This window comes from Pocillopora damicornis, chromosome 7 (assembly GCF_964200805.1).
Source record: "Pocillopora damicornis chromosome 7, jaPocDami1.2, whole genome shotgun sequence".
NCBI classification, from domain to species: Eukaryota; Metazoa; Cnidaria; class Anthozoa; order Scleractinia; family Pocilloporidae; genus Pocillopora; species Pocillopora damicornis.
In genome coordinates this window covers 1705001-1728929 of record NC_142676.1, presented here as the reverse complement: position 1 = coordinate 1728929, position 23929 = coordinate 1705001, and the positions used below count along the sequence as shown (strand labels likewise).

The 23929-nt window shown below is 38.4% G+C and overlaps 1 protein-coding gene across 1 annotated transcript; it reads left to right on the top strand.

Moving 5' to 3' along the window:
• The first annotated feature begins 4456 nt into the window (after positions 1 to 4456).
• Positions 4457 to 11320, top strand: LOC113671728 (uncharacterized). The gene is made up of 7 exons (XM_027187977.2): positions 4457 to 4529; positions 6855 to 6884; positions 8003 to 8307; positions 8621 to 8691; positions 9026 to 9123; positions 9468 to 9577; positions 9852 to 11320. The coding sequence occupies exons 1-7, from the start codon at positions 4457 to 4459 to the stop codon at positions 10233 to 10235; spliced, it is 1071 nt and encodes a 356-aa protein (XP_027043778.2). The 3' UTR covers positions 10236 to 11320.
• The last annotated feature ends 12609 nt before the right edge of the window (positions 11321 to 23929 follow it).

The window sequence follows — 23929 nt, the reverse complement described above, 5'->3', positions numbered from 1 at the left end:
GTATTAAGTACTGTTGTTGGTGACACTGTTCATAAATAAACAAATATTTCACATAAACTATTAAAAATCCCAACTGGTGGAAGGCTGACCAGTTTGCTCTTTACACAAAGTGGCCGGGGGACTACCGAGAACAAATCCAGGTACCGGCAAGGTGGAAGAGTTGAACCAGGAAACTCCAGATTGCAAATCCAGCACCCTAAACCATTTGGCCACGTTGCTGTGAACTACCCTTACCAAAGGTGATGAGAGGAATGGTTATCTTTGTAAATTGGTCATCTCATTATCCCTCCCATATGAATTTTCTTAGGACAGAATCAATAGGGAACCATGGACACAACTTCCAGTAGATACCTTTGCAACAATCAATGGATTTTAAGACCATGCAGGGAGTTTACTAATGTGTTTGAGTTTCATTTTGGCAAGGGAGGAAGGAACGAAGGAAGGAACAAAGGAAGAAGGAAGGAAGGAAGACCTGCTATAGATACACAATTGACTAGTCTAAATAACAAATGAATAAAGGGGTAAGTTTCTAAAGAAACTGTGGTCCTGTGTCGGTGGGAGAGCATAGCAGGTAATTTAGTGTTAACAAGTAAGTTGAAAACATAAATTAGCCACTGTAAAGGGTAGAAAAGCTGACGTTTCAAGCGTTAGCCCTTCGTGGGAGCAATAGATGAGGGGCTAATGCTCGAAACGTCAGCTTTTCTACCCTTTACGATGGCTAATTTACGTTTTCAACTCAGTTGTTAACACTAAATTACCTGCTAATCTAAATAACACTTGGGTTGTGTTACAGTGTAGCTTTTTTTTAAAAGGTGACTTGCCTAAATTGCACTTTCAAGGTTAGGCAGCTTAATATGGCCACACCTTGAATTTGAACTCAAACTCATGCATTTCTCAATCTAGTGGATTCCTTATAAATAATTAATGTAGATGTAACAATAGCGACTGGTGTTAAGATTACGGTACCAATGCAAATGCCAATTCTCTTGTAACCTTACAAGTACGTGTTCAGCAATAAATTCCCTAAAGCACCATTACCTCTACTCAAAGAAAGCTTTGTTCAAGTTTTCAGGCTCATGATTTGTGATTTGTATTTAGATCACATGGACTAAAAAAAAAATCTGTGTTCGTGTCAATCAATAACCTTGATTAACCTTCGATCAACACTCCATCAACATCTCCATCAATACTTGGTCAACATTCACTTAACATCTAGGTCGACAGTCAGCTGAGAGTCAAATAATTTTTGTAGACACACTATTGAGTGTCAATCAATACAGATGAGTTGGTAGATACTCTACCAACTGTCAAGCAAGCATTGATCAAGTGTTGATCACCTGTTGATCATCAAAAGGCCAATTGAGCGTCAATTTAGTGTGGACCAAGTATCAATCAAGGTGTTGATGGAGTGTTGTTTGAGATGTTGATCAAGTGTCAGATGAGAGTTTACTGTGGGTATCCTCCACATAAAGGAGCAAAGAAATGTGAACATTAATTGGACAGCTTAATTATGAGAGAATGTTGCAAACATTCAGCACTTAGCACTACGGTATTTATAAACAATTTCAGTAGCTTTGATTAAGGGTCCTCAATTCTCAAAATTAAAGCTTACATGTGTTACAAAATTATCGGTTGCGCAGTTTTATTTACAAATACATTTCAATAGAGCATCTATATGTTCAACGTATGCACTCTAAGTTAACGACAAAAAGATGACATAGTCTTTTCGAGTTCCTCAACAACATTCACATGAGTGTTTGCATATTCGTGGGTCTATAAATACGGCCTACACGACAGTGTTAATCGAACGAAAAATTAAAAATCTACAACCCACGACTGATTTAAACAAATTATAGGTAACACGATGAAGTAGATCGTCTACCTACATATCAAGAGTCCAAGACTACATTAGACTACTTCATTCATATCGCAGTCACTTGATAGAAGCTTAACTTTAGTCTTATATTTTTATCCTAACCAGAGCCTTTCAGTTAAATTTCTCGTGTATGGGAAAATCACCCCAGGTTTCTGGTAAAAATTACATTAAAGCCTTGAAATAAAATTTCAACAGTTATCGGAGCGCAGGAAAAGGAGACCTTTCCAAAGGATTTTTGTACTTGCTTGACCTTGTTAACATGTGACTTACAGAACTCAGTAAAGATGGCGTCTAACGATTTCCCAGGATCCTCCAAGATCGTTGTCACGTAACTCATTAAATGTAGACGCTCTAGATTTAATATGCCTATTTCCCATTGTAGACTGTACACATTTTTTAGCGGGAGATTGGGTTGCACGTTACCATTAAGGTGGAATGCATGTGCCTACTCGTTACAAAACAACTCAGCCCGACGTGTGAAAGCAAAAAAGACAAAATCCACTTGACACGAAGTTCTCGAGTAGTTATCTGGTTTTAAAGTTAACCACACCACATAGAAATTATCGTACGAAGAGTCACTTAAGGAATTACGTATTGATTCAACGAATTGCAGTCGTTCCTCCCGAAAGATCTTCCGCTCGGCGCCGGCCATTTTAAACCCGCCACTACGCTACCTTTTCGCTGCTTGTCACAAAGGCTAGCTCTGAACAGGTGATGGAGCCTTTTACTATCGTCTTAGTATGGGAAACTATTTGTGTCAAAAGTATGAATCGGAGGTGAGAAAACTCAACTGTTAGTGCGAGCAACAAATCGTAATCAGAAGACAGCTGTTAGTTGCCGTTCTTAAATGGTCAATTGGAAGTCACTTGTGCTGTACTGAAACTACGATTTATGGTTAGCGCTATCGATTTGCTTCATAATCCAGAAGCCAGGACTGAAAAAATGCGGTTTCGCAAAACCCACAAGTTTGAAAATGTTTGATCGTAGATTTTGGTAGGGGATTTACAAACATTTTGTGTGAGTGAAAATAAGACCTGAAAAAAATTCAGGCCTGTACAGGATTTGAACTCATTACCTCTGCAGCAATGTATAGGTATGCTCTACGGTTTTAATTGCTCTCCATTGAACGATATTTTCATTGGGATCTTTTGAAATTAAGTGCCCTTTTTCATGTACAAAAATGCAAACACCAGTCACTTAGTGTCCCATTTCAAATCACGCATCCAAAAAAGATAACTCTTGCATGCATAGCATGCCAATGTTCAATTAGTGCTGTCAACTGAAGCCTCACAACAGTGTTTAGTTCAACAACACAAGCAACTGACCAGTGACCATTTTAGAATGGCAGCTAAACTGACTTACAATTACAATTTGTTGCTAGCACTTGGAAACAAAGGCAGATCATAACATCTTGAGCTACCTTCCTTCTTTTTTGTGAGAAGTGTGTGGGTTCCTTAATGTCCAGTGCTAACCAGGGGTCAATTTAATAAAGAGATTACAATTGTAGTTTTTACAAGCATAAGTTATATGGGTTAGGTCAGACTTGTAAATACATGGATTTGATAAAACAATATTCCACATTGGAATTATACACATTTATCTCAAGTCAGTGCACAAGTGTAAATCACAATTGTAGAATTACAATTGTAAGATTGAACAGGAGGGTCTCAATGAGGAGAAGGATTTTAAGGATAATGGTTTGTTTCTTCCCATTAGTTTTTAAATAAAAAAATTTTACAGTTAATTTTTTTTTTATGAGTAATGGTTAGAATTTGTCAATTTTTGCTCCTGATGGATAATTTTTTTGTAGCCGTTTCACAGGTTACAATTAACCTTATTGAGACCCTCCTACAACTGTAGACTTTGCTTGAATGCAGTTAAAAATTGTTGCTTTCCTTTCAATACATGTGGCTTTGCTATGCTTGCTTATTATTTTATTTTTGAACAGTCATTGAGCTTGTTATCCAAACAGCAAAAGTTGCTTCTGGCTCAGCTTGTTAGGGAACATAGAATGATAGTTTTGGTGCCCCTTTTATCAGCTTTGACATAAAAACTAAGGGAATAAATACTTAAAGTTGCTGTCTTGCCACTACTGCATGCTCTGTTCCATCTCGTTTTATGCTCCAAACATGGGCCTATTAATTTCAAAAGGTGGACAAAACTTTTCTCGAAATTCCCTTGGATTTTCAATGTCGAAAAGCTGTCCCATTTGGAAATTAGTTTGGCAGATAATTTGACGTCTTGGCAGCACTTTGAGTTCCTTTTCATTAGAAAATGAAATATTGTGACACTCCAATGTAATTTTTCAGAAGGAATGCTCAATGTTTTTGTGAGTGATGTGTGACTTGTATTTTGCACATACATGAAAGTACAAGTTTGACTCTTGTAAAAGTCTAATTTAATTTGATACTTACCATCTTTTACACTAGTTGGGCTACACCTGTAATTACAAGTTGGACACTTGTAACCTGGACTTGTAACGATGTTTAGTAAACTCATTTTTGTCTGCACTTTTACAATGATCCAACCTGTAGATAACAAGTGTAAAATTTTCATTAAATTAACCCTAGTAAAGAGAAGATGCAGGTGGGAGATGACTGTTCAAGGGAGTTAATATTGGCATTTGCTAGTGATAATGAAGAAGAAAGTGAAGGTGAGAATATCGATTAGTATATAAATCAGTGTGCCTTCTTGGCTAAGTGGAATTTGTTTTACCAATTACTTAGTTGATGTTCACAGGTATTTTGGCAGCCTATAACAAATATTGACCACTGGTCAACTCCACCCTAAAGAGCCCCTATTAATAGCCATTCAAAATTCACAGGAAATGATCATGAAAGAAAACCATATACAGTTGAACTTCTATCAAGCTGCACCATATTGAGCAGTCACCTTATTTAAAGTGGTTGGTTGTCAAAGTTCTGGATTCTTTCTTTCTTCCCCCCTCCCCCCAAGTACTGTAGTTTTCAGCTCAGTCATGATCACCCATGACTGAGTTCCAACAGGCCTTTGTTTTGTCGTCCATCTCTTTTAAGGGCCCAAAGCAGAACCACTGAAATAAAACTATTAACTCTTTAACTCCCAGATCAAATTTGTAATTCTCTTTACTGCCAACCATACAATTTCTATAAAGTTAGTTTAGAGAATTTAGTATTGGATTAACTAATTATCCCCAAAGTGATATTTTTTTATTCTCATCACTTATTTGGTTGATATTGTATTGATATTGTAAGGAGAAATTCTGTCTTGGTCACTCATGGGAGTTAAAGGATTATGAATAATCTCTCAAGTCAAATTTAATCCATGTTTATCTTCAATTACTTTGGTTACTTTGACTTGAAATCCTCAAATTATTGCAGATTATCTTTCTTCTTAGGACTGTTAGTACAAAAGTGCTCTTTTTCATTCTGTTACCCCTATTCTGTGGAACTTGTATTTAGTGGCCAACCTGTATTAAGTAGTCACCCAGCCATTCCCCTTGGGTGAAGTATAATATGGGTGCAACTATATGAAGAACTTTATGAGTACTTTTGACATATTGATCAGTGAAGCACATACTATGACTTTCAATTCTCATGTAGTAATTTCCAGTAAGGGGGTTCATTAACAGGTCTGTAAAGAGTAATTGACCACAATAATAGTGCTTTATTGTAACCTCTCTTTGGCAGTGTTTTTCATAATTTGGTTCTCAGCCCTATCCAGCCTATGTGTAGCTGTTTCCCTCCCCCTTCCCCCCTCAACATGAAATGGAAGTGAGGGAACATCTACACATGTAGAATCATCAATTCCAAAACAAGTTCAACCTTGAACTTTATAAGGTGCTGCTCTAAGGGCTTCTTGTTATGTTGGGTTAATTTATAATTTGGCACAAGTTTTAGGTAGCACCCCACAACCTTCACAGCAGAGGAATCTGCAAGTGCAGCAAACACAACACGTATGTATGTACACCCATAAAAGCTAGCTTTTGGAAATCAGACATTGAAAGAAGTAAATGAAACAAAATTTTTAGATGTTTATATAAATGAACATTGAACATGGAAACCTCACATTAGCTTTGTTGCGAAACAAATCTCTAAGTCAGCCGGTTAACATTTAAGGCCAAATACTATTTATCATCCAAGACCAAGCTCTATACTATACATTAGTTTACTCATATATCACTAACTTAATTTTTTCATTGACAAAAATATGCTGTGCAAACTATTACCAACTCAGACTATCAAGAATACTCTGCCTCAGTATTTGCTAAATTGAGCATCTTAGATATTTTCCAAGTTGACACATTGCAAGTATCTAAATTCATGTTTTGTTATCATCATAAACTATTGCCCCCAATGTTGCTCAGCTTGTTTCCTGCAAATAGGCAAGTACACAGTTATGACATTAGATAGCCCACTGTTATCAACCACACACTTTCGTACTAATCTTAAAAAAATTTACAATATTCTACCAAGATCCTAAAATTTGGAATTCTCTCCCAATATCGATCACTAGTTTGACTAGCTTTTTTTTACTTTTAAAAGAAAGATGACTGATTTTCAATAAAATGCGAATCTACTAAATACCAATTTTTATAAAGAAATGAAAGCGAGGGTATAAGTGCCAGTGAAATATATCATCATGAATGTATTTAATGATAATGATTGACCTATCAGGGAGGGTACTGTTTGTCTGAACAGAAGGTGTTAATGACAAGAAGTGCATTAAGTAACATTTGATGAAAAGGTTGTACGTAATGGTCCTGGTTGGCATTCTTCTTTCGTAGTGCAAATGATGCTCATTTTGTCTAGTACTATAAATGCTAGTTACATGTAAATTGTGTTTTTTTTTAATGAAAATGCTCTAGGGTTTTTATCCAGATGGATTTTCTCGGTTGGTAGTATGCAATGTAAATCATATGAGAAATACTAATTCATTGATATCTCTGCTGAATTGCTACAATGTATGTAATGTGTAATTTTCTTCTTTTTCAACCTAGGCTTCATCATTGCCTTCTCAGCAACCGAAGGTATTTACGCGTCCAGGCAAGTTGTGATTATGTTGTATTTTGCCAAAGAGCCACGCTTAATTTCTGGAAATAGATTTTGTCAATTACCATGTTTAACTCCCATATGACTCAGGAAACAACAGCACTTAACTTTTAAGTCAGCAATTGAATGATATATGGAGAGGTCTTGGTTTGTTTGTCTTTTTTTTGTGGTAAAGTGCTCCTGCAGACCTTCGTCAAATTTTTCTGGTACTACCAAAGATTGCTTTTTGAGTGTAAATATTAAGATTACACTGTTCCAATCTAGCTAGTTCCAAGACGTTTCTTTTTTGACATAGTATTTGGCAGCCACTTCATCAAGGCAATGAGCTGCTGCAACGTAGAGTTGAAGATTTCTCTTGCCAAAAGTTTTGGACAATCCTTAAATATTTTTCTATACTCTGACTTTTGAAATTTAACAACTTCCGATGGAGCAGCATTTTCTGTGATTCTTTTCCGTTTCACCCTAAGGCAAGAAACTGAGGTGCAAGTCTCCCGCTCATTTCTTCCAATGGTTGCTTCCAAATAAAACAGAGAAGCAGCTGTATGTCTACACGCACCATCAGCACTATTAAAAGACACAAAACGGAAAGGCAATGGTCTCTTATACTTTAGAGAGTTAGTTCATTCGCGCAGAAACCCAACATAGGAAAGAAACCCAACATAGAAAGAAAAATAGAAAACCATCGGCTCATTCGCTTTCGAAATTTGTGAAGAAGGCAACGTTCGCTACCATGTTGAGATGACTCCTATTCCCTTCAGCCTCGACTTGATGCTAAAAACTAGTTGCCAGACGTCCTCGCACAAACAATTCGAAGCTAGCCTATTGAGAAACAATTTTAACCTCAAAGAAACTGCGACGAGCAAAAAGATAAACAATTGTTAATGAGAGGTCAAAAGACGCTTTTCAAAATACTTTGTTTCGTAAAACTGTTTCTGAGAACTACCCCTTGGCCCGCACACAGACCACCCTTTACTGCATGATCATGTTACCCGCCAGTGTAAGTAAAAACAATGAGTGCCAGATAGAGTAGAGACGATAACTCAGTATGAGTAGATTTTCCTACAGTAATCATGAAGATTATACTTCCTTTTTGCAGTAGATGTGTTTAATAGTCCCAGCATAATTCGCAATGATATTGAAAAGTTAAAAAAAGAAATTGAAATGATGAAAAAACATATGGAGGAAGTGAAACAAGTAATGGTGTGGATAAACGAAAAGTTGGAAACGACAGGCAAGAGACTTGTTAAAAAAGTTGATAAAGTGTGGAAAGTGGGTAAGAAGACCAATGAAAGTATGGAAAATATTCAAAACCAGTTGCAAAAGCAGCAGAACAGTAGGACTGAGAATGCAACTGGAAGGAAGCGCAGCAAGGAGAAACAGAAGGTGGACCCTCTGTGTCGTGTAAGTCACCTGTCAAAGAAGTAGTCTTCAGTTCACTTATACTCAGGAAAAAATTAAGAGAAACAGGATTTTCTAGACAATTTCCAGGTTTTAGATTACCTCCGGTGATCAAAATACTCAAATCAAGTTGTGATCAGGATATCCTTGTAGAGTGTGATTTGTAATTTATTCCCTGTTCTACCTTTTCAAGCGTTGTTCAAGCTTTTGGGAACATTTGATATCCTAACCGTTGGCAAATGGTTAAATACTGAGAATAATCTCTAGCAGATATTTCAATTAATCTAATTATAATTAATCTATATTTTCAATACAGGATACTTTTCGAAAATTGTACAAAAATCTTAAAAAGAAAGAGAGCTTTCAAGGATTTGACTTCAAACGAAGGTAAATTTACTTATCATTTTGGAAAATCTATCTATTAAGGATTACGGGAAAAGACAAGTATTTATTCATTTGATGTATCTGGATTATAACTGTAAACTCTAGAGCAGAAGTTTGAATCGAGGTTAAAGTGATTCCCTTGTCCAGTGTTGGTCGGAGTGTACCGCACAAGGATTGACCTCTGAAATCTTCGGTAGGCTTGCCAACAGAGACTCCCTACCAAGTGATCTTCAGATCCGAGAAATCAACCCTCAGTGACAGAATGACTTAATTTGTTGCAAATCAGGTTAAGACCAAGAAAATAATGCAGTGGAGTTTTTTTCCTTTCCAATGCAAGCTTTGACTCAGCGGAAAACGAGGAAGTTTTAAAGAAAGTTAAAGGAAAAATGTCTGGTAGCAATGGCTCCTGCAAGTGGACAGATGAACAGATAAAGGGTAAGTTGGTCGTAATTATTTCTCTTTACCTATCATTTTAGCTTTTATCATCTTCTTGTTGACTTAAGTTGTTTCTAAGATGTGGAGGTGTTTATGGCTAATTTCTTTTGCACTGAATATCATATTGCTATGTGTGCCCACATCGTAGACCGATTTTCCTCTTAACGTTCTTGATTTTGTTGCGTGTCACTTCTGCAGCCTTACTGCTTCATGTAGACTTACATCATAAATGCAAAAAACTTATGAACTCACCTTGGCCTCTTTACCCATCAGCCCATAGATGCTTCTTCAGTTCTTAGGCTTGCCGAAAATGTGAAACCAACCTAGTATTTTTTCACTTACAGTTGTTGGTCGAAGATATTACTTATCTTTGTACGAAACAGACAAGAAAAAATCTGACAACAAGTACGACGAACACAAGACAAGTAGTCGACGCCAGAACAGGAAAAAACAGGTTTGTGCGCGTGTGTGGGTGGGTGGGTGGGTGTGGGGGGGGGGGGGATTCGGTAATATGGAGAATTAAGAAAGCCTTATTCGATTATAAATAAATATGCAAAGCGTTTCCTGTAATGCTAATCTCCAGAGGCAATCGTCTCATGTAAATGACTAGATTGCTATGATAACTGGTGGTGGTTTCAGGAAAGCTTAAATACTGAAATTATAAGACCTTCGAATCTTTTCGCCTTTATTCATTGCTTTTGTTATATAACTTTGTTACTTCATTATAGAAATTGAAGAGAAGAACAGAAGCGCTGGATAAGATTAACTGGGTTATACATCAAAAAGGAAAGGCGGCTGAGGTGCTCACTGAGGAATACATGTCATCAGAAGTGTCAGAATCAGAAGAAGAGTCGCTATCGGGTGATGAAGGGTGTGTTAAAGAAAAGAAGTTGTATATCAGAACGGTTACGTGGGAGAGCGAAGAGCTCAAAACAATTAAAAACAAACTTGATGAAGAGTACGCCAGTCGTCAGACTTCTCGCGCTCGACGTCGTGAATTTCAAAGAGATAGGCGTCTCGAAGACGTTTCTTCACGTCCAAAACCTAACAACGGTCCATCATGGGCTTTCAGGAAGGACGATCAACAAATAGAACCCGGATTGGAAGGCTGAAATTTTATTTAGTATCGAGCACCCTTTTGCCTATATATTTCCTTCGCAGTTTAAGATATTTATGATAAATGGAAGCTACGGAGTTTTCAATAGATGTTTTAGTATTATGATAAATGGAAATAATTGTAAGGATTTATTTAGGTTTTCTGTTGGATTCACTCACCTATGGCACCCTTTTCAAAGGAACAGCAGTCTATTTGTATGATATTTCTTCAAAATAAGGTTGAAAATGGGACAGAACTACAGTTTACAGTTCTTCCAAGACTACCAATGTATCTCACAAAGGCGATTTCCAAATAACTTCACGAACTCTGTCAACAAGTTCTCAGTTTGTTAATGCTGTTGACGATGATGCCTGTTGATTGGCCACATGAATGTATTTTAGCAAGCAGTTCATTTCGAGTTGACTCATTGACAAAAGCTTCCAACGTCATTACTTACTAGGGAAAGCTGTAATTAATGTATTACTTGAAATATCAACGATAACAGTGACAGAGTAACAGGCCTTTCTCGTTTTCCCGTTGACTCCGAATTGAATGGAGAATTTCTTTCTGAAAACCATTCTGTCCGGTCTAGATCTGTGTGGCGATACCTGATCCGGTCTTTCTTGTGTAAGCACGACGATTCTACAAACAATACTTGTCATTTGAGAGAAAGTAGGAAGCTCCTTGGGGTGCTGAAGGCATGTGCCTGTTCACTACATGTTCCTTGTTGTTGACTCTATCTTTGCTCTGCTTTCCGAGTTATCCATCATTACTCTGTAGAGGATAAAACAGACAAGCTTTCCAATTTATTCAAGGTAGGGTTACATAAATTACACGCTTTGACACACTGTAAACTTTAGTTTTCTTACCGCTTCTTACATTTATTCAATAAGTTTTACATGTTAAGAATACCACAGATTGAACATTGTTATACCTTTAATTATCACTTAAACAGTAAATACTTGAGTCGTAGGAATACTCCTACTCTGTTTCTTTATGGTCTGTTGCATTTTTTTAAAAGTACATAACTTGCGTTGAGGCTCTTTTCTTGCCACCAAAGATTCTGGTTCATAAAAAAGCGACGTTCATTAAACAAAGTTTTTAAATTTCAGTTGTACGTGCATGTTTTTAATGGCCACCAACATTTACCTTATATGCTTCATGGGGAATGAGAACTTAATAAGTCTGACAGCATGGTTTTATTAATGTATGATTTTTGGTTGTTCTATTTAAGGCGACTCATCCCACAAAAGAAATTTGTACAGACCAAAGGTCTGCCTTTCTAATTTGTTATTAGCGAGATAATACAGTACATGCACATGTCTCTGCTTGAACCTTTAAATTTTAAGTTAGAACATGTTTTAAAACACTCACCTTGTTATCTCTTCTTGCATGTTGGAGCTGTAGCTAGGTGAATGATACAGAGTTTCTGGGCTGAATGATTACTGGCCCAGTTAAAACCACCAACTGTCAGGGAGAGAGGGGAAAAAGGAAAACCAGAACAGTTACTAGAGGAAGTCATGTTTGAAGGAGTTGCAAATTATATCAAGAAAGGGAAATGTAATTACAAAGAGATTGAAATTGCATTCGAATGTAGTGTAGACCTAGTGGATCATAGTACTTTCAAGCTTACATTGTGCTTTTAACTTAACCCTTTAACTCCCAGAAGTGATTAACTTGTTATTTCTCCCTACAATATCCATATATTATCCAGCAAGCAGGTGATGAGAATGAAAAAGAAAGTTGTTATTTTGATCTCACACCAAATTCTCCCAGATACTTTTCAAGGAAATGTGTAGCAGCTATAGGGGAGAATTAACAATCAGATCATGGGAGTCAAAGGGTTAACACCACTGGCATGGTCTTTGGTCTGCTAATGATATTTGCCAGTTCTCCTAATAGCTATGGGTGTGGTCAGTTAATCTGAAGTCCCTTGAAAATAAATCATTATTTTTGACTGTTGACTGCCCCCCCCCCCTCCCCAGCATAAATTTTTACTCTCCTCAGCCTTCTGCTGCCATTAAAATCAAAGATGGCAGCCATAATCTTTGTTATGAAATTACTCACTAATTAGCACTCGCTAGCCAAAATTACGCCTGCCCTGCAGGCTAGCGAAACCTTGCAGAGAAGCCGGTGTACTTCGCCGGCTGCCGGCTCTTATCTTCAACCAGTGGCCCTTAGGCAGTATTTGAAATAAACTTCTTCTGGGTAAGTTATGTAAGTCTGGATAAAGCCACACAGTTGTCCATTAAAATGTACACTGTGAAGATCTTCTTTGACTACTGATATTTCAGTCTTGCAATTTTATGAGCAAGAAGGTGTGTGAGCCCTCTTCCTATACGCTCACCAGGATCTAGCCATTTGCCCTTTAACTCCCAAAATCCAACCATTAATTCTCCCTTCTGAGTGTCATATATTCCTTGAGAGTTAGAGTGGAGAATTTGATCTTACATCAAGATAACAGCTTCCAGATGATCAATTTCTCAGTTCTTATAATAGATAATATACTCAAATCACAAGGAGAAATGGCATGTTTTAACACCTGTAGGTGTTTAAGGATTTGCAATTATTGTGAAGTGACAGTTATGTATCATTTTCAAGTGCATGGTCCTATTCAATCAACAGTCAAACCCAGAGCCATTCTTTATGCTGGCTAAAGAGCTGTACCCTTGATCATTTAAGGTAAGAAGACAACGTATGTGCAGTTTAAAAATGTGTCACTAGGTATTACGTATTTATATTATTACTTATTATTACTTATTTACTACTTATTATTACTTATTTACCACTTATTACTACTTATTCATTAGTAACTAATGAATAAGTTTCCAACTATTTTTTGTTGTACTGCCAATATTTAAATCATGTGATGAAAAATGATTATTGTGGTGGCGATCAAAAACCAAATGTTAAAGTTTAAATATGTTCTTGATTAATTCTTCTTAGCCAACAATTTCATACTATTTTATCAAGTTATTAAGTGATAAGGGGTTGCTGCTACGTAATTCCACTCAGGTAAGAATTGCATAATTTTTTCATTCTGGATATTAACGTTAAATGACCAGACTGACATGTCTACAGTAAGTCAAGCTTATACTGGTATTTATTGTTTACTTGAACACGACAATTCATAGATGTTACTACCAAATATTCTCTCTGTTCCTGTCTTCACTAAGTTGCAGTGAAAGGGTTGACAGGAATATTGTTTAAATTGGTGGGAGGTCCACTTTACCTACTGGTAGTTTGAAAAACCTCTCTTCCAGTAGAGGTAGCAAAACTTTCAGTCACAGTCATACATCTTATTATTTGTTTCGTGGCGAGAAGCTTTCAGCTAATATGTCAGCATTATTGAAATATTCTCAATTAATGCAAAACAATGGAAAAGATGCTTTAACAAAATTAAGGATTCCAAGATAAACTTAGCTTGCAATATCTTCAACCAGGCGGTGTGCGCACTCTGATGGCGTTGCATCATGGTCGTTAAATGAAAAGCGAGTCATTGACATCCTGTCGCGGTCGAGTGAACATCTCTGGTGGCAGCAAGATAGCGTGAATAAACGTGGAATGTAATGGGGATTCAATGTCTGTTGCCGTACCTTCGAAAGTGTTTGCGGTCCTGCGCGACTCCTGTTATTCGTTTGTGACAAATTTATTGTTAGGAGGCAACTGAAGAGATCCAGAAAGAATCGAAAGTGCAGCCTTACCTACTTACAGCCGATGGCCGTGTGAATAATATCAAATTCGCGAGTTAGTTAACGGGGAATCGACCCTTGACATGCAAACGCATTACAGTGACAGCGACCTTCTAATAAACGAACTACTTTTCATGTTATACACGTAAAGGCGAAAATACGGGATTCGCGAAAGAAGAAGCCTTACGCCTCCTGAGACCAATTCGTCACGCTCAACTTTCAACGAAAACGTACAGTGTTTAAATATGTTGAGAAAATAGAGAATACCTAGAATAAGGCTTTGAGAAACGTATTTTTGGAGTTATTTTCTGCGGGAGAGACAGTATACTTGAAAACAATAAAAACAGCGCGTGTACATGAAAATATTACTCTTTGTAACACAATCTCATCCGGCTTTGCCGAACCTCAAGAACATACAGATGGGGAACTAACACCTTAAAACTAACCCTTATTATCACATCGCGAACGAAAGTCATTTAAAGATATCCTAATAACAGCTGAGCTTTCAGGTCAGAAGATAAAAGCGCAAGCGAATATCAGGAGTCGTACAAGCCTGTCAACACCTTTTAACGATCGACTGCCTTTTGCTTTCCAGCTTACCAAGCGTGTCGCCGTCTGCATTGTAGAGTTATTCATTGGTCAAGTGACTCCTTTCATTGCCATAATCCAATTGTCCTTCATTCATTGATCAAGATAGTAGATTTACCATACAACACTCGCGATCAGTTAATTTGCCTTTATTTATTTTTCAGTAAATGTCTAAGGTAAATTAAGGATTTATTTAGGCTTCCAGTAAAATTCACTCACATGAAAACATGTCTGCACTTCGATTAAGCGATAACATAGCACATGACAGCGACTGCATTTGCATATGTGTCAATCATCACACAATGCCTTGGTATTTTATAATCAATGAAGCCACGCAGTCATTTTTCAATAGATGTCTTATTATTTTATGATAAATGTAAGTGACGCATCTTTTAATCGATATGTTAGTATTTTTGAGTTGTTATTAAAAAAAAAAACCTCTACGTTAGCGTATAGAGTGGTATGTTGCTCGCACCAATCAGATCGCCGCATTTGGATAAATATCTTGCACTTATTAGATCGCGGTGTTAAGGTGTGTCTTTCGCACCAATCAGATTGTCGTATTTTGACAACTCGCGCTAATCAGTCTTCAAATTTCAACGAATCAACGGGCGATACGGAGAGAGCGATCACCATTTAGATTGATAAATGCCGGCTTTTCTGTCTTTTTAACGTGTATTTTACCGCGCTTTTTGGGAATAATGCGATACTGCTGGACAGATAAAAGACAACAGATTACCAAGAGTAAACGTATTACTCATGCTGTGAAAATGGAGAATAGTTCGAGAGAAAATGGAGTTCTCTTCATTGCAGTACGATCACGGTGATTCTTCCCTCTCGACGAGAGTGAGTGGAATGAGCAGTTCTTTAACGGCAAGCTGTGTTGCAAGATTCATGATCTGTTGAGTGTGCCGATTATACTTTTCTGGAATTGGTTTGCTCGGTGCTATCTCTAAATGAGTGTCTGATTAAAATAAACTATAGACAATTTCGCACGGCTTGTGGACAGTTTTGTCGCCTCGTGTGACAAGGTCATTGACTGATAAGCCATCTTAAGAGGTCTTTTTATTGAACAACGATTTTTATAGGAAATATGGCCGAGTTTTCTCTCTGGTGGTGTTATGAGCAATTTTTGTAAATATAAGCTTCTAGAAATCTCCAGACTCCTTAGCCATGCTGACTTGCATACCATAGAACTTTCCAGAACATTTCATCAAGTCACGCTCCTATTACGTAATACTACTAAAGTAGTTCTTATGTAAACTTCTGGAATGTTCCAGAACATTTTGTGAAAATATATAAAGACTTACTTATATAGTAATAGTGGTAGTTGTTGTTGTCGGAGCGACATCTGTTTTGAAAGCTATATCGAGAGAGAGTTACTGCGGAAGATTGCTCATTTCAAGAAACTTTAATTTGGAGACAGTAGTGAGATTGTGTTAGTGGTGAGCTAGGATATAGACTGTGGTGGACTTAATTAAGTTTATTAACGATGATTATTGTACTGCTTTAAGGAATCTCTCCTTCTTAAGAACATTACAAGTAGTTGAGCTTGTGGGATTGTAGTGTTTTTCTGTTGGTTAGATTATACCGTAACAATGGTTTTGTTGCAGTCAATTTCATGGTTAACATCCTGGTGTGTTACTCTTGGATCGGGTCTTTCAATGTTGGAATTTGAATAGTTGCAAGTGTTTTGCAAGGCGGATTTTGCATCATTATTGGCTGTAGAGGGAAACTGTTTGGCTGTTTCGACGGTAACTTAGGGAACACTGGACGAATGGAAATGTTTTCGATGCCTGGATAAAGTGATCTTGTGAAGTCGTTTATATTTGGCCGAGGACGAACTCAGATACCATGATGAGCATGTTTATTTGATTCTCATTGTTATCTGGAATAAATGATTAACGGAGGTAAGTTATTATGATGTGATCTGCTTGTGCTCTAACTAGGCAAGCTAGAGGTATGTATCCATTACGGAATCACGCCCATTGAAAAACGTCGCACGGGAAAATGCAAATAAACTGGGAAAGAGAAAGAGAGCATGCGTAACTTCACGCAGGCCTATCAATCCGACTGTCAATCATGTAATCTCCGTGTACGCTGTGTTCGCAAGTAATAGGGAGTTTAAGATACGGTCAATACGGACTACGGACTACGGTAATACGCGGCGAGGACCTGGTTCGAGATTTACTGCGCATGCTCGATAGCACGTGGGTTTCGTAGTCCGTCGTGTGGTTGCAGGCTACGGGGAGTAGTCGAGGAGATTCGCGTAGTGAGGACTACGTAAGTATTTTTTTGCCGATTTTTGACCAGTTTTAAGCTTTATTGTTGAGAAAATGTTAATTTTACTTTCAATTAACACAAAGCTTAACAAATCTAAGAGGAAAGTCATTTCTGAGAAAAATTATGAATTTTAAATTAAAATCTTCATTAAATCGAAATAGCGGCATGGGTATGCTAGTCGTTTTAGCAGTAAACAAAGTCCTTCTAAGCCACTGCAAACTGTTCCCTGTGGGCACTTGAAACTCGCCGGAATCCGCAATGCGTTCAATAACATTGGAATATCATCCTTGGCCACCCTGAAGTGAGCTTCGCACTCGCAAGAGTCGAACACATCCAAACAGAATGGATCAAAATTCCAGTACGGAAATGAAGGATTAACGGGTTGGTAATAATCGTAAAGAACAATAAACTCTTCATCATCCAGAAAACCATCCGCATAAGCGATTAAAAGGGCGTTTCTAGCATCTTCGAAGGACATTTTTTTTTCCAAGTGCAGCCGTAGTCCGTAGTCGTTGTCACGATCTTAACGTCAAACAACACTCCAATTTTCGCGCCCTTTTAGCGTAGTCGGCCCAGTCCACGCGTGGCTTGGATTCTCACGCCCAGACGTAGTCCGTAGTCCGTAGTGACCATATCTTAAACTCCCTATTGTTTCTTGTTCAGACAACCGAAACGTAGCGCTATTCATCGAAGAAGAATAGACGTAATTAGTAGCGTTATGTTGATTAGGCTATATTGTTTAAAAATAACGATGTAAAATTAAATTACCTTTTAAATGTCGGGTTTTTAATTTGTATTAAGACTGAAATGCGGCAGATTTACGAGGTTGGACCATCAATTTCGCCATGAAAGCAAAATAACATTATAGAAATAATCCTTTTTAGCCCTTCACTGCCGTCAGTGTCAGATAACACGTCGGTAAAGTCTGTTTACTTTTCGAAAAGCTTAAGTATACGTTATAAATTCCGCTCCACGTAAGTACAAGCTCGTTCCAACTCAGCTTTATCATAACAACATCACTTTCATCACTTTCAAACATTACTAATTGCTACAATTGTATCTCTGCGTTTCGCGGCTGTTTGAGATCAGTGGAAGCGCTTAACTGCCGCTCAGATCGAAGACAAAACCGGAAAAAAATTTGGAAAACCCGTTTGAATTTTTGACGAAAATCGAAAACCAAATGCTAAATCACGTAAAATCCGCAAACCGAAATGAACAATCCGATCAGATCCGGTCCGGTACGATCCAGATTTTGTCGACGCCGCATTGTTCACACCACTTAAGCTCAAATTAGGTTATTTTAGGCCATTTAAGAATTCACTCAAGGTCATTTTGGGTCATTTAAGAAATCACTCGAGGTCATTTTAGATCATTTTAGGTCATTTAAGGTCATTTCGTGTTTTAGTAACTACCGAAATAAAGCTGCTTTGCTTATAGTCGTAATGTTAATATTTACGCGTGGGTCAATTTTAGGAGCGGTTAGTTATGTATTCCGTGTTGAAGTATCGTGAGTTACCTTTGTTGTCGTTTTTTGAAAAGGAAGGGTTGTGTCCTGAACTGATTTGATTCACTTTCTTAATTTTTACACGTAGTAACAGAAGGGTGTGTTCCAAAATGAATAGCATAAAATCACTTCATAAAGTTTTCCATCCTGAATAACGTCAGTATACCGGGTTTTGGCGTGATTGGTGTGTGGGTTTAGTATAGTTACTGAACAACACATCAGGGTGTTATTATATATATATATATATACAATAATAATGGCTATTGTAATTCGAAGCGCGAAGCGTCCTGAGAAATAGAGCGACAATTCATAAACAACAGATTAGAGACCCACGCACACGTATGCTGGGAGTCAGCAAGCATATTTATGAATGTGCTGCGGGATTGACCCCTCAGTTCACTATCCTTCCGTTTTACAAGATTCTCAGCCCCTTCGAGGTCACGAGAAAGAACAGAGAGAGGTTTTTTATTTCGAAATATAAACCCGTTCTTAATGACTTGAAATTACGCTAATTGCTCGCGCGCGCTTCGAATTACAATAGCCATTATTATTGTAATTACAATTAGATCAGTGACGTAACAAGTCAATAAGCACACTTTGTTATGCCTGAAGAGCCGCAACAGCGGTGAAACACGTTGCGCAAAAGCAAATTAAAAGTTAAAAGAAGACTTTCGTTTTTCATTAGTTTTAGTGTCTTCATTCGACACAGAAGTTTACAGTTTCTTATATATATATATAGTAAACAGTACTGTAAACAGTATATATATAGTAAACAGTACTGTCTGCAGTTAGTTATATATATATATATATATATATATATAACTAACTGCTGACGGCACTGTTTCGGCCTTCTGGGCCTCATCAGTGCAGTGCAGTGCATATATAGAAGAAGGCCCAGAAGGCCGAAACAGTACTGTCTGCAGTTAGATATAGCTCTTTGGCATACAAAGCTTAGCTTTCATGTCCAAATTGAGCACTCTACTAGGATGAGTCATTGCTGCTAGCATTATGCACGCCCACTAGTTTTTCTAGTTTGAGCACTCTGGCATGGCTTAGGTGATCCCACATGTGTGAGATCACTTGGGGTGGCTATATTGCCTTACCTCCATCCTAGCATCAGCACTGCACTGATGAGGCCCAGAAGGCCGAAACAGTACTGTCTGCAGTTAGTTATATATATATATATATATATATATATATATATATATATATATATATATATATAATTTGCACAATGGAGAATGTGCTTCAGTTTTCAACGCTTTATTCAAGACCCGACGCGTTTCGGCATTTGCCTTCCTCAGGGGCCTTAACATGCAATTCATATATATACATGCAATTCATATATATATATATATGAATTTATATATATATATAAATATTATGAGAGGAAAAAAGGACGCAACTACATTTCCCGACAAGCCTGTTTCGTGAATCGCTTCACTCTTCAGGGGTTTAATGAAAGAATATTCATGTGACTATCGTTTATATACTAGGAAAATTTACATAATACGCGGTAAACTTAAAAACTTTAAAGTTCAGCCGTTGCGTAGCAACGCTTTGTTTCTGTGTCGGCATGAAGATACGAGTTCGTTACGCTTATTTAGTGATGAGAGGTCGGGTTGGTAAATTATCAGGAATTTTTCTTTTAGGCAGAGGTTGCATCTTTTACTGGAGCTGTTGTAGGGAGAGTTAGATGATAAGACGCGCCATGAAATAGAATAGTCAATGTTGTCGTTCTTGAGTGTCCAGATGTGTTTGCTAAGTTCGGTAGAGTTTTTGTGCTTGGCGTGGCGGAATGATGTGGTGTGATTTCTGTGTCTTGTTTTGAAGTCGGTTTCTGTGAGTCCAATGTATGTTTCAGAGGTGTTGAGGTGTTGACGGTGGCTTGATAAACGACTGAGGATTGAAGGCAGTTACCATTGAGCGGGCAATTGTTCTTTTGTCGGCAGTTGCATTTTTTGTTAGTTCCCGTGCCGTCTTTGTTGTCTTTCGTGTAAGATGAGTGGGACGAGTGTAAGATGCGCTTGTTGTGGTTGTCGATGACCTGTATATATATATATATATATATAGCTCTTTGGCATACAAAGCTTAGCTTTCATGTCCAAATTGAGCACTCTACTAGGATGAGTCATTGCTGCTAGCATTATGCACGCCCACTAGTTTTTCTAGTTTGAGCACTCTGGCATGGCTTAGGTGATCCCACATGTGTGAGATCACTTGGGGTGGCTATATTGCCTTACCTCCATCCTAGCATCAGCACTGCACTGATGAGGCCCAGAAGGCCGAAACAGTACTGTCTGCAGTTAGTTATATATATATATATATATATATATAACTAACTGCAGACAGTACTGTTTCGGCCTTCTGGGCCTCATCAGTGCAGTGCTGATGCTAGGATGGAGGTAAGGCTATATAGCCACCCCAAGTGATCTCACACGTGTGGTATCATCTAAGCCATGCCAGAGTGCTCAAACTAGATAGACTAGTGAGCATGCATAATGCTAGCAGCAATGACTCATCCTAGTAGAGTGCTCAATTTGGACATGAAAGCAAAGCTTTGTATGCCAAAGAGCTATATCTAACTGCAGACAGTACTTTTTTTTTTTTTTATATAAAAGCCTGGAGACCAGGCAGTTTTATTTCGTCAATGATATCTATTTACAATTCTAATTGATTAAAGTATTCGAATTAAATTATGAGTTATTTAGGTAATTACAGGTCTCAATTAACTAATGATATTTTCTCTTACAGGCGGCACGAACAGCGCACGGGCTATAACAGCCCGGAGTAAGCGCCCACCTGTAAGAGGTAACAAAGTTCTATTTAAAAGTTTTCTATTTACTATTTACAAAGAGATATTTCAGACCATGTGGGGCGCAAACAGCGCGCGGGCCTGTAGCCCGGAGTAAGCACCCCTCATGGGCGAGATTTAACAAGTTTTATTATATACAAAGGTTCAGGGGGGAGCAAGAGAGGGGAAGAAGGTGGGCTTACCAGCGTCGACCGAACAAAGTACGTTTTTAAAAGACCAAAAATTCCTTAAGGTATCAGTGTCGTTACTAAGAATTCTGAGTTGGACATCTTTCTTAATTAAGTCTATAATCGCGTTGGAGCTCAAAAGAGAACCTTCGAAGGTAGCTTTATTTCTGGCAAGCCAACACCAATATATGATGGTTGCCTTGAGAAAGTTAGATAAGGATATAGCGGTGGTAGATTTGTCTAGGGAAAAAGGGTAGTAGATAGATGTAGGGGAGATAGAGAAGGGGGAGTCGAGTAGAGCACGGAAAAGGGGGGAGAAGTGGTCCCAGACTTTCACAACTCTGGGACATCCCAAGAAGCAGTGTTCAATAGTTTCCGTTTTTCCGCAGATCGCGCATTTGTCATTATTGATGTATCCCCAAGACTTAAGGAGATATCTTACGCGGATCATTCTATGGATCAATAGCCAAATTAGATCGTTCTTCTTGTTTTCAATTAGCTTTAGGCGAGACTTGCGCCACACCCAGGCCCAACGATTGATGGGGCGGTCCATAGCAGACGCCCAAAAACCGGAGCACCGGGGTGCAACGCAGACGGGGTCAAGCAACAAAAGATATAAATTCTTACCGGTGAGTAAATCAGGTAAGGCACCAGTTTTCTGATGCAAGGTACGGAAATTATCTAGACAAAGGCGGTAGTAATTGGAAGGAAGGAAGGAAGAGGGAGCAGAATTGGTGGGAAAAGAAAAACGGGGATCTAGAATAGTTAGCTTATGTCCTAAAAAATATCGAGCTAGGTAATGCCATTTGGATGTGCCAAAGTCATCTCTTAAACTGGAAAAAACAGAAAGGCGCAGGCTAGCGCACTTAGCTTTAAAATTAACGACGTTGAGGCCCCCGGATGATGGGGGCGCACAACAGCGATCGCGACTAACATTTTCCATTTTTCCTCTCCAGATAAAAGGCCAAATGATCGACTTAAAGCTATCGTGCACCCAACGGGGTGGGGGGATGACTTTAGCAACGTGCCATAAACGGCTTGCGCCTAAAGTATTTACAATTAAGGTCCTACCGATAAAAGACAGGTCTCTTTGTTTCCAAAGATTTAGAACCGAACTTAGTTTGTCTAATTTGGCCCGCCAATTGTCGTCGTCAACATTGACGAGGCCGTTTGAGAAGTAAACACCAAGCACTCTCATTTTAGTGACCCATTTGAGGCCATAGGGAGATTCAATTCTAGTTCGCCATTTTCCTAACCACATTGCTTCAGATTTGGACGTGTTCAGTTTAGCGCCAGATCCTTGTTCAAATTTTGATACGACTCGGAGAAGTGAAGAAAGAGATCCTTCGGATTTTAAGATGCAAGTAGCATCGTCAGCGTACTGGGATATTTTATATTGAAGGCCCCCTGCTCCGGGGAGCAGGAAACCTTCAATATCTTTACAATTACGGATTTGCGTTGATAATACTTCTGAAACTAGCACATAAAGGAGAGGAGATAATGGGCATCCTTGTCTCACCCCTCTTCTTAAGTGGACAGGGGGGGACAGGGAGCCATTAACAATGATTCTAGAGAAGGCTTTAGAATAAAATAGTTCGACCCACCTACAAAAGGAGGGGCCGAAACCAAATTTACGCAATACTCTCATCATGAATTCGTGGTCAACTCGGTCAAAAGCTTTTTCTTGATCTAAGGAAATGAGAATACCCGGTTCATTAGTTTTGTCAATCATGTCGAGGGCATCACGAAGTAAGGCCAAATTTGAGAAGATAGTGCGGCCGACCACGCCGCACGTTTGGTCTGAATGCACGATGGAGTTCATGACTTTTTTCAATCGTTCAGTGATGATTTTAGATGCTAACTTGTAGTCAGTGTTTAACAAGGAAATTGGGCGCCAATTTTTTGCGAGGCGTCGATCATCTTTTTTGTGGATGAGTCGTAGGAGGCCCTCGTACTGGCTATCCGCGAGGGAGCCAGCAAGAAAGGCCTCGTTCAAAACAGAAAGGAGAGATTCGCTCAAATCGTTCCAAAAACACGAGTAAAATTCTGTTGGGAGACCATCAGAACCGGGTGACTTGCCGGTCTGAAGGCCTTCCAATGCAGTAAGTAATTCTTTATTAGAAAAAGGGCCTTCACATAGATTGCGCTCATAATCAGTCAGTGAAAATTCGAGGCCGTCAATTATTTCAGTTTGAATTCGCATATCAAGAGGATCTTGGGTGAATAAATTCTTGTAGAAATTGGTTAAAATTCTTTCAAGATCATTTTGAGAATTTCTGAGAACACCGTTCTCGTCAAAAAAAGATTCAAAACTATTCATGTCAGCTCGTTTTTTCTCCAGACGGAAGAAATAGCGTGTTGGTTTCTCACCTTCTTCGAACCATTGTGCTCGGGAGCGGACTTTAGCTCCTTCGGCTTCTTTCGAGATCAGAGAGGACAATTGGCTTTCCAAATCGCTAATTACACCTGGGTTATTTAAGCGATTAGAATGTAAAGCGTTTTTAGCATGGGTTAATTGCTTAGTAATTAGGATTCTTTTGGCATTTGCTGTTCTCTGTTTACGGATACAGTATGAAATACTTGTTTTGCGGATTTCAATTTTTAGAGCATCCCACCATTCGCGAAGGGAGGCGAATTCGGGGATTTTAAGCTTAAAGTTGT